Source organism: Octodon degus, unplaced genomic scaffold (genome assembly GCF_000260255.1).
Source record: "Octodon degus isolate 3935 unplaced genomic scaffold, OctDeg1.0 scaffold00017, whole genome shotgun sequence".
Classification (NCBI taxonomy): Eukaryota; Metazoa; Chordata; class Mammalia; order Rodentia; family Octodontidae; genus Octodon; species Octodon degus.
This window is the reverse complement of record NW_004524593.1, coordinates 3,304,808-3,316,668: the sequence shown is the minus strand read 5'-3', so window position 1 is coordinate 3,316,668 and position 11,861 is coordinate 3,304,808. Positions and strand designations below refer to the sequence as shown.

The 11,861-nt window shown below is 33.5% G+C and overlaps 1 protein-coding gene across 8 annotated transcripts in view; it reads left to right on the top strand.

The window, feature by feature from the left end:
• Positions 1-11,861, top strand: part of Rabgap1l (RAB GTPase activating protein 1 like) — a 711,712-nt gene that overhangs the window by 31,609 nt on the left and 668,242 nt on the right. For 5 of the 8 annotated variants that reach the window (XM_023710327.1, XM_023710328.1, XM_023710322.1 and 2 more), the window contains exon 2: positions 3,419-3,485. The exons of the other annotated variants lie outside the window; for them this stretch is intronic. In XM_023710327.1, the coding sequence (XP_023566095.1) occupies positions 3,481-3,485 (5 nt within the window). In that variant the 5' untranslated portion in view covers positions 3,419-3,480. The remainder of the gene's footprint in view (positions 1-3,418; positions 3,486-11,861) is intronic. 8 annotated transcript variants of the gene reach the window in all.

Below are 11,861 nucleotides of genomic sequence, written 5' to 3'. Positions count from 1 at the left end.
ATCCTGAGATCCTGTACCTCAGATTGTAGAACCTTTGTCAGTGTCAGCCATGTGGATGAGTCATGGCCATTGCTTGGCCAATGTGCTCTCTGTGAAAGCTTGAGAGGAGATTTTTGCTTTCATAAACACAATTGATTGGTGTTTGGATTGATGGCAGTATGTCTTTTACAATTGAGTTAACTAGCTTTTTAGAAATTGATTAGAAAATTGGACTATATATATGTAATATCAAAGGAACTTACTTAAAACCTATTGAAGTTTTAAAAATAATATTTACCTATCAATATAATTAAGACATTATATGTTACATATACTCAATTACTATATATTGTAATCAATATACGTTATGTGTTTATGTATTAGTGTCCTTTGCTTTCCTATCTTTTAAAGGTTTGGTTTATTGATGACCTTAGCACTTCTGAAATAACAGTGAAGTTGTTCTTTTTACTTGAAATACCCAAAACAAAATGTTAGTATTTGTCTTGTTTCTTTAAAACAAAACACAGCACTTATAAGCTTTGGAAATCATGATCCAGAGAACTTTTAAAGTACTATTCCAGGCCATTTGAGGACTAGTAGTTTATCTTGAATTGTTCTTATTTATTTTTGTCTTTTTGAGACATAGTGTTGCTATGTAGTTCAGGCTGCCCTTGAGCTCACTTTGTAGCCTAGGCTGGTCTCGAACTTGCAGTGATCCTCCTGCCTCAGCCTCCCAAGTGCTGGAATTACAGGTGTGTACCGCCACGCCTGGCCCCGAGATGTTCATATTTAAAAAAGTATTCTGGCAGTTGTTCTTGCCTCGCCTTTTCTTAGAGAGACGCTTCGTAATACCCTGCAGTGTTGATCCCTTTTGCTTTCCTCTTGATTTACTTAGTTCAGATTCCAAAAACGAGCTACCTCTCAAAGAAAATTACATTTTAATTTTGGCACTTGAATTCCAAAAATGTGTACTTTAAGAAGATGGTAAACCTAAGCAGTGTCAGAGCTATTGCCACAGTTTATCCAAGGTTGTGTTGTTCTGATGAAGCCTTTCTCTGCTCAGCCTCTTCTTTGCTGTCAAAGGCAATGATTCTTTTTCTCTTTGGTTTCACAGACTCCATTAAAGTGTTTTTCCAGTGATGATAGAAGTCTGAGGAAACTGTCAGTGCTTTCTGCCAACCTCACATTGATGATCGTGTCTAAGAAATATCAGGAAACTTAAAAATACCTTGTAATCTTTTAGAGGACTTCAAAAGCTAATGTTTGGTACTATTTAATAAATAAGCACTACCTACCATTTGAGATGGAAAAATTCTATAGCCTGTCCTGAGAGTGAATGAAATTAATGCACATTAAAGAATGATTCTGAATTGTGTTTCTTTTAGAAAGTTTTATTTATAACTCTTTCTGCTAGTTTATAGAAGATAGTCTGTTCAGTGTCTGACTTTGCAATTTGTCAATTATCTATGTACTTTTTTTTTTTTTTTTACTTTCAAGACTATTTCTCAGAGCAGTTTTTGTTTCACAGCAAAATTAAGAGAAAGGTGCAGAGACTTCTCATATACCCCTCCCCCGACACACACATGCATAGCCTACCCCCAAAATCAACATTTTCCCCACCAGAGAGGTTCATTACTTTCAGCAAGTGAACTCACAATGAATCAGCCTCACCCAAAATTCAGATTTTACAAAAGCTCGCTCTTGATGTACATTATCTATGCACTTTTTATTCTACTATATATTTCAGCATTTTCTGATCAATTATACCTTGAGTATAAACACATACAGAGAAAAGGAAAATGTGATGGTAAATGATGGGCTAATTGATAAGTTGTTTATAATAGGGAATCATGAAAGCATATATATTTTAAATATTTTAACTTGAAATCTGTAACTTAATTTTCTAAGCTTTGATGTTGGTCCAAGGCCTTGTGTTAATCTGTATCTTGGTCTTTCTAACATACACTTCACTTATAATGTTTTACTTTTTCATTATGTTTAGAATATAATATCTTAAATTCCTACCTATGGTATAAAACTATAATATCTTGCCGCTTACCAGTTTCTTTTAAATCTATTCTTTGGCTTTCTGTGATCAAGTTATACTGGCTTTTCAATCTGATCTTTGCTTTAGAGTCTATCTGCTGTTCTAGAGACCTGACACAGTCATTTAAATTTTGACTGGCTCAGATCTTTCCAGGTCATCATTTCAAATATTCTGTTCTCAGAGGACAGTCTTAGCTTTTCTAAATACAGAATTCGATAATATTCCACAATAAAGTAGGCAACTCCACTTTCTCCAACCCCACTGAAACTGAAGTTATTTTCCTTTATATTGCCACATTTGATAATTATGTATTTATGAGTTTATTTGTTGAATGCTTGCTTTTTTTCCCCTCACACCATTGAAGACAAGGGATGTTAGATTTGTCATATTATCGTAGCCTGTGCTTAGGACAGTATCTGGTATTAAAAATAAGATGTGATATGGTAATTAATTGCATATCATGTATTTATTAATTGCATATATTGGAGAACATTAATAAAAAGCCACTCTATTAGCTTATAATACATCTTAAATGGAAATGTCTGCATTATATTTAATAAAATTTGAGACAGTTCAGAGTTTTTCAGATGCTAGTACTGGAAACAACATGTAAATTTTATACTAAAATAAATAGAAACTTTAAAAACATGAGGAAGTATCCTTTTAAAAATAGTCGTTCTGGGGCTGGGGAGATGGAAAGGGTCTGAGTTCAATCCCCAGTTCCGCCAAAAAAAAAAAAAAAAAAGAAAAAGAAAAATAGTCGTTCATCTGTTTTTCATTGATACTATGTTCAAAAATCTGATCATCTTGGTAAATTTTAAGGATCTACCATAGGAAGGCCACAGGCAATTTATAATGACATTCTTTTACTAAAGTAATTAAAATATTCCATATGATTACATCATATAATAATTTTTACTCTCTAGAGAACCAGATAGATTTAAAAATATGGAACTGGAAGTGGCACATACATAATTAAAGCCAAACTAATATATTGCAATTCTGATATATTATGTCTTAAATTCTGTTGCCTTTTAATATGTACTGGAAGGCATTATTTGTAAAGGGTTTTTCTGTTTAATTATGTTTTTATTTTTGCATGGCCAGAAATTCTTTGATGTGGTAGGGCATTCTTAATATATAAAGAAAGAAGTATGTGAGCATTTAGTCTGTGTAATGTGGTTTCTTGACTATGGGTAAGGAAATAAGTCTTTTAAATTCTGGTTGCTATGAACGGTATTTGGACTTGGTACTTGGTGGGGTTGTATAATGTAACCCAAATTGTTTGAAGTTCTCTACACTGGAATGATCTTACTAGTGAGAGTATTTTGGTCTTTGATCCATTTATGCTCAACAAATGTTTTGTGGTGTACATATTTCTTATACTTACAGGGAGCTGAGAATTCAAGAATGAATGAAGTATGGTTGCTCTCCAGGGGAAATAATTACAACTGATGAGGTATGGATAATTAATTGGTGATTAAAAATAGGAATATAAAATATACAGTGTCATAAGCACTATAGAGAGAGTGGTTGGATTTTTTTTGGAGAGTTGGAGATTTACAGATTTGTTAATCCAGACATTGTTAATTATTTTTTTTACTCCCTGTCCCCAGTTTTTGTAAAACAGAGCTTCTTAAACTGTCAGCAAATAATTAGTAAGACAGGGTAAAGGAGTATTCTTTGGGCTATACCTTAGAATAGATTTGAAATGTCTTAAATTTTCTTTTATCTGAAGAATTAATGTGAAGTTTGTATTTTACTCATACTGTTTATAGAAATGTAAAATATTTCAATTACTACCAGGAAAAAAAAAACCCAAACACATGCTGCTTGTCTGTTAATTCTGGAAAATTAGTGGGCATAGTGGCATGTGTCTATAATCCTAGCACTTAGGTCTGGTCAGGAAGAGTGCAAGAAGAGTTTGAGGCCAGTTTGAGCTACATAGTGAGACCCTGTCTTGAAAAAAAAAACAAAAACAAACAAAAAAAAAAAAAAAACAAAAAAAAAAACACATTTTGGAAAAGTAGAGTGAATGAAGAGAGCTATCACTACATATCAGCTTTAGTGGTCACCTTTTTCTTAGTGTATACCCACTATATTTCAGTGCATGCCTGGGGATTTATGTAACTTGTTTGAGAAAAAGCAAACAGGTCATATAGATCCTGGAACATTACATTCTTTTTCTTCTTGTTTGTAGTATGGCCATAGTAGAAAATTACTTTGTTGGCCTTACAAATTGGGCTAATACTATGTGCCCGTAGATTTGTGTAGATGGTATCATGTAGTAGCTGCTCATTAATATTTATTGCTTGCTTTCTTTTTTCTTCCATATTTCTGTTGCTTTTTTCCTCCTTTGCTTTATCCTTGTTTTTTTTTTTTTTTTCTCCTTTTGTGTGTGTATAGTTGGTACAGGGTATCAGTATGCAGCTCAGACTTGTAGTGATCCTCCTGTTTTCAGCCTCCCCAGTGCTGAGATTACAGGTGTGTGCCACCATGCCTGGTCTCAGTGGCCGGCTGAGCATGCCTGGGGGTAGGGCTGGCTTAGTCTGCTGAGCTATTTTGCTCTCTAGCCTTGGTCTTATAACTGTTGTACCATGGCAGCTTGCTTTATGCCCAGTGGTTTTTTATTAGCTGGTAAGCAGAATAATGGTAGATGATACCTTGACAGTAACCAGGAAATTTCGTAGATTAACAGAGACAAGGCAGGAGGAGTTAGTTCATAGGGAAATGACCAGATTTAACTAATCAAAATAAGGGAAGGTCTGAGAAGGCTCTTACATTAATAAATGGAAAGATGGTATTAGATTGTAGAACTGAGTATACAAGTAGACAAGCACCCAATTTCTGAGTAGCAACAAAAGTAGATGGTACTGACCTAGTTTTTTTTAAAGTATTAACATGCAAAATATGAGACCAAATAGCCTGAAAATTTCATAAATTATGTATTTGTTTAAGAATATAGTTAAACATAAAATATAAGTTACTGGCTTATCTTATGAACAATAGGATCATTGGAAAAGTAGAGTGAATGAAGAGAGCTATCACTACATATCAGTTTTAGCAGTTACGTGTTTCTTAGTGTATACCCACTATATTTCATTGTATGCCATCTCTATGGTTCTTTTGACATCATTAGTATATTTCATTAGCTGTAGCTGTTTGATCTTTGAATCTCTTAAATCTGCTTGTTTTTCAAAATTTCATAACAAAGAATTGGGCCATAGTTAATACAACATCTATCATCTTCAAAGTGATTACTCAGTGAATGATATAGATAAAAAAGATTCTCTTTTACAAAGAGGAAACAGAATAGCATAAAACTTTTTCTTCAGTGAATGAAAGAGAAACTAGTGATAAATGATTATGTCTAATGTTTAGGGTTCTTTTCTTTATTTTGTTTAGTTTCACTTATTGTGCTTTTCATTTCCAGAATTTCCATTTGGTTCTTCAGAATTTTTCTTTGTTGAATTGCTTCTTAATATTCTGCATTGTCTTCCTTAATTTGTTGAACTGTTCATTTGTATCCTCTAGGAAAGTTATTAGTCGTTTAAAAGTCAATATTTTGAATTATTTTAAAAAATAATTTTATAGAGAAACAAATAGCAATGAGACAGTTTCAAAACTGATTCCTAGCATAGTTTCAATAATTAATACATTGTATATTGTCTTAGTGGTTATTCATTGTACAAGATGCAGACATGATATCCTGTCCATAAACACTATTAGAACAAATTTCTCTAGTCATTAAATTAAGAGAATGCAGCTGTATATCTGTCCTGTTTTGAATATACAGATAGAAAATGGTGGTTCATTTGTATCCCCCTTTTTTGTTTAGTTTTGTCAGAGAAGGGTATTCCATTGCCATTTAAATATTGTAGGTGTGTGAATTTAGTAAAATATTCCAATATAGTCCAGTAGTCCATAGTCGTATTGGGTTTTCTGTAAGATTGGCAATGTCAGAAGTTGTTGACTTGAGCCTTTTACAGCACAGCATATTCATGTGGCTTTACTTTTTATGCTTTGTTTTTATACTTTTCTGCTGGATGGTTTAGACCAAGACAAAGCAAGACCTATATAACAAAAAATGTAACTTTTGTATCTGATAAGGTTAGTCAAATCCTCTTAGCATTTATCTTGAAACCCTGTACCACAGTTTGTAGATCCTTTGTCAGTGTCAGCCATGTGGATGAGTCACGGCCATTGCTTGACCAATTTGCTCTCTGTGAAAGCCTGAGAGAATGTTTTCTCTCCATGTGACTCTCCTTAGGCACACTGTATTTACATCATCGATCTTTTTCCTCTGTGGCTCCATAATCTCCTTGATCAGAAAATTTGGGACACAACTGAATTACATGATGTTACAGTATAGGTTGTCCTATGTCCTGAGTCTTCATGGACCTTGAAAGGCTAGGGTCAAAATGTTGGCTGACCTTGCAGCCCTTCTTTTTCTATAATTTTTGGTCTGTGAAGTTAGGTTGTTAACCCTCCAGAAAAGAAGCTTTTTATTATTACTCTACAACATAGGCAGTTGAGCTTAACCTCACTATCTATCTGAATATCAAACATCTGAGGCATAACATGGAATCTTTTGAATTTTTGTCTAGCATTCCATCCACTTAGATAGATAGCTTTGCAGTTAGTTGCTGACAAACTGAACATTTTGAGGAATTATATTGCCATATTTTTTATATTTTTATGTTTCTATATTGAAATTTTTACATCTGTTTTGATGAATATTTCTTCCATTGTTATTTGAGGGCTTCCTTATTGTTTAGCCTTCTTTATATTCTTGACCCCCAGTACTACTCAGAGAGGAGAAAATGAACTGGTAATGTCACTGTTACAAAGACAAATGAGATTGATGTATCACAAAAACCAATTAAAAGCAATAGCTGTAAAAAAAAAAGCAATAGCTGTGCCACCATTAAGAACAGAAATCCACATTAATAAAGTAAACTCAAAGAGAAAACAGATTTTGACATATATACTACCTATCTTTCTTTCTTTTTGGTTTTTTTGAGCAGTGTTTCATTGTGCAGTTCAGGATTCAACTCATTTTGTAGCATAGGCTGGCTTCTAGTACACAGTGATGCTACAATAGGCTCTGGAGATTACATACACATGCCACCACATCTAGTTGGGTAATATCATTTTAACCAAAGTAGATTATCAGCTGAGAAGATTATTGAAGCTATTTCCACTAGTGCTGCAAACTATGTTTTGAAGAATATAAATTTGGTTATGCTTAGTTTATGCTACTCTAGTACTTCAGTATTTGTAATATTTAAATTTTCTATGCCTTATTTTTTTTTTTAATTTGATCTTTTTGGGACTGAAAATTCTTGTTTTTTCTTCTATCTTTGTTTTGTAGTCAACTTTGTGGTTCAGTGGTGGAGTATGTACTTAGGCCCTGGGTTGAGGCTTGAGGCCCTGGGTTCAATCCCCAGCACTGCAAAAAGAAAAAAAAAAAAAAAAAAAAAAAGGAAAAGTTTGGTCTTTTTATTTCTAATAATTATGGCTGCAGTGTTATTTGGTGCATAAAGTTTTAGCTATGTTTTCTTTTGCTTTTTTATGAATGACCTTCATAGATTACATTGCAATGTTCTTTACCTTGAGAAAAGATGAAGTCTTCTCAGTGTGTCCTGTTTCTCTTCCATGCTTCCTAATTTAAGGTCACTGTGCTTATTTGGAAGTTTTCTTGTCTTTGTTTTGGTAACCATCAAGGCCACTATTTCGCATGTCTTTTTTTTTGACTTAGAAGAAGGTGTTCACTTTGGTCATTGTTTTTGTTCTAACCTGCTCCCCAGCAGTATGGTAGTTTTAGGTACTGTTCGTTAGTTGTGATTCTTGAATCATTTTTTTTAGGTGTAATATAGTATGCTAGATGCCAAACAATAAATTTCTTTTGGTGTGTGGTTTTTTCTTTTTTTGGTTAAATTAACTTCTCAAGTTATTATTATCTTACTTTTTCATTGTTGTACTTTGTTTTTTTTCTTTTTTCTTTTTTTTTGACAGAACCGGGGATTGAACTCAGGCCCTTACGCTTGCCAGGGAAGCGCTTATTCCACTGAGCCATCTCCCCGGCCCCTCATTATTATACTTTGGTAAATTTGAAATATATACAGAAAGACAGAGACTCCTTAATAACCATACTACCATTTTCATACTCAGAAGTATAATTCCTTAAAATTGTTAACTGATTATAGTGTTTTCACTTTTTTTTTTTTTAGCAATAGTGGGGAATTTGGAAAAGAAATCTCTGATATTTTAATTTACTTTGTCTTTATATATATATATATATATATATATATATATTTATTTATTTATTTTTTGGCTGGGGAGTTAGCTCAGTAATGGCCTGAATTCAGTTCCCAGGTCTGGAAAAAAAAAAAAAATCAAGTACTTTGTCTCTTAAAAGTTATCTCTTCTGAGGCCAGGAGTATTTTCTTGAGTTCAAGGCCAGCCTGAGCTGCATAGTGAGTTCAACAGTATGAGGTAGTTAGTTGTCCAATGAAAGAAATCCATCAGTGCTCTTCTTTAATTCTTTTAATGTCACAATGCTGGGTCTAGAAGAGTGCAGTAGTACAGTTTAAAGTGTGAGAGGCCATTGGTTTGCTTCCCAGCATCACATACAGATTAAGTAAATAAAAATTTAATAATGGCACATTACTGATCAGACTGTGAGATGCTAAGTGGCTTCTGGAGTTCTAATTTTGAATATTCATTCACTTATTACCAGCAGATATTTAACTGTTTACTGTATGCTGGATATTCTTCTGGGTGCCTGGATTACATGAATGAGTTAAAAAAAAATCCTTGCCTTTGGCAGTGCTGTACTCTCTAGTTGGGGCAACAGAAAATAAATGGCATGTATAATAGAAAGGTAGATTACATGTTGCAAAGTAAGTATTCTGAAAAACCAGAATGAGGAGAGCAGGATGAAAGCAAGTTGAATATGTTAGTTGATGGGAAACAGTGTTAAATGAGGTGATCAGAGCAGATCTTTCAAGGGGATAAGAGTTGAGCAGAGAAATGAATAAAGAACTAAGTGGCAGCTGAACAGATACATGAGAGAAAATGTTCATTATGATAGGACAGGCACAACAAGAGTGCCACCCTTGTTTGAAGGGAAGCAAGGAGATCATTGTAGCTGGAATTGAGTGAACAAGGGAGAGAATTGTAGGATATAGGTTATAGTGGTGAGGGTAAGTGGGGCATGCTCAGTAGGGAGGAAGGGTATGTGGAGTAATGCTGGGCATGCAATGTATTGAAGGTTATTTGGCTTTTATTCCAAGTGAAATAGAGGACATACTGGAGGATTTTAACTAGAGAAGTGATAGAAACTGAATTAAAGGAATAATTCTGATTGCTTATTTTGGAAATAGATCAGTGGGAGTAAGTAAACTGTTTTGGGAGTTTGAAAATAATCTACGTAAGAGATGATAGTGACCAGGACTAGGAATGGCTGTAGAGGTGGTAAGAAACAACAACAAAAATTTTGATACAATTTGAAGGTAGAGCCAAAGGTATGTGTTAATTGGTAATAAAAGGGATATATGTGTGGTTGGATTTGAGAAAAGAGGGAGAGAGCTGTCTGTCTCTCTGTCTGTCAGTCTGTCTGTGTCTGTGTGTCTGTCTGTTTCTGTGTGTGTGTGTGTGTGTGTGTGTGTGTGTACACACAAATGTTTGAGGATGTGATGGAGGAAAAAAAAGACAGGAGTGGCATGACTAGAAAGTTTTTGTCCAGGATAGTTATTTTTTATTTTTTTATTTTATTATTATTATTATTTTAATTATAGTTTTCTTTTATTTTGAAGAGTAAAAACAAAAGCAATACAAACAAAAACAAAGAAACAGGGTAACATACAACAATACATATGTTACAGATTTTCAAAACAAGAATAGCTGATTAACAGTGGTTGATATGTTATCTATTTTTATCGTCAAATCTGTTGCTCAGATTAACAGATACAGTTTTTAAAAAATTTTTTCCATAATTTTGTTGATAAATAAAGAGCAATGAGACAGTTTCAAAACAAATTGGTTGTCCAGGATAGTTAGAAGGGCAGAATTGTCATTAGCTGAGGTGAAGAGGTCTGCATTACTATAAGAAATTATACTGCCTTCTGCAGCCTATTTAACTATATCTTTTTTCTACTATAAAATTATATTAGGCCTTATTAGAAACCCAATTTAAACTAGTTTATTAAAGAAGACTATTTTGGAAGGGATGTGTCATAAAATTAAACACAGTGGATTTGTCAAGACTTCAGACAAAGCCCAAGACTCGGTAAACTGGCTTAGCATATAACAGTCTTCTTATACAGAAAAACCAAAAATTCACAGTTCACAACTTAAAAGTTTGTGCTATAAGAGAGACATTGTCATAATGAACTTTCTGACCACCTGACCAGAAATTGTAGGAATTGGGTAAATTGCTCTATCTTAGATTCAGTGTCCACTTCTGCAGACAGATGTTTGGCCAGAGGTTTGAGGTTTCTTTAGAAATTGCACGATTTGACTTGAGGCAAGGCTTATTCCTAAGTAAAAAAGTTTGGGGATTATTGCTGGACAAGTAAAAATAGGTATCTATTAAAATGATATAAATTAATAAAGATCTTTTGTTCTCTTTCAGGGCCAGAGACATAACTTTTATATATACTGATGTAGATTTTGCCTGGGAACTAGAACAGTAGATAGACTTTGATAAATAGAAGTCATAGTAATTGTTTTACTGGACTGGCTTAGTTCTGCAGAAGAGAGAAGACTTTTGGTTGGCAAATGTTCTGTATTATTTATGTCTATTTTCTTGTCACAACTCCTTTGTAATAGATACACTGTACTCATTCTAATTCTTATGCCTAATAGTTCGCCCAACCTAGTTAGTTTTGACACATTTTTAGGCTATTTTAGTTCAAGCACTACTTGAAAATGAATGGGTATAACACAATCAAAAAGCAAGAAGGAAATTCGATCATGTACATTATAATTTTATTCTATAAATGTGTTTTGTTAGTTTGCGAAGAAAATAGCTTCCAGTTAGAGGTTGTTGAATGTTGTTATGGTCTTTCTAGTATGTGTGTGAAAATTACAGTTTTAGGCACCCATGTGGGGTGTCCACTTAGGTATTGTCATTGCTCATTTAACAAAACTTATTGTGTCAATAAAAATAAAAATTGAAAGTTATTTCAGCTAGTAGAATTGGTAGAATTGCTGTAGGTGTGGGATACAAATGTGTGTTTGAGTCAGTTGAATCAAGATATTTATTGATCTATTTGGATTCTGAGCAGTGGGAAAGGGGTTAGAGCAAAGACAGGTAGCACATATCAGATTTCCTATAGTACTGGAGAGATTTCTTTCCCTTATCTCACATGACATTGAGATGCCCTGGAAATGAAAATGTTTGTCTAGATTATAGTTCCCAGTATTGCTTTTATTCACTCCTTTGGTAGAATTTGTATTCTGAATTTTATATTTTGATGAAACAGCTTTCAAAATGCTTTTAAATGTAATTTTGTTTTTATGTGCTGCTCTGTTGTACATGCTGAGTGAAATTTGATATACTACTCTTGAATTCACAAATCAGTGAGCTTGTATTATTTTGAAAACCTCTGAGAATTTTCCAACTGCTGCTTCTTTTGATCTGAAATAATATACTGCTATCCATATAGAGAATTTAGTATTTTGCTATAGCACACTGCTGCATAATAGTAGACTTAGTAAATTATATTTTGAATTGATGTGTTGGAAAGTAGGTCAGGAGCTGACTGGATCCTTCTATACATATTACATAGGATGAGATTCTTAAGAACAAATGACTTTAGATTTATTT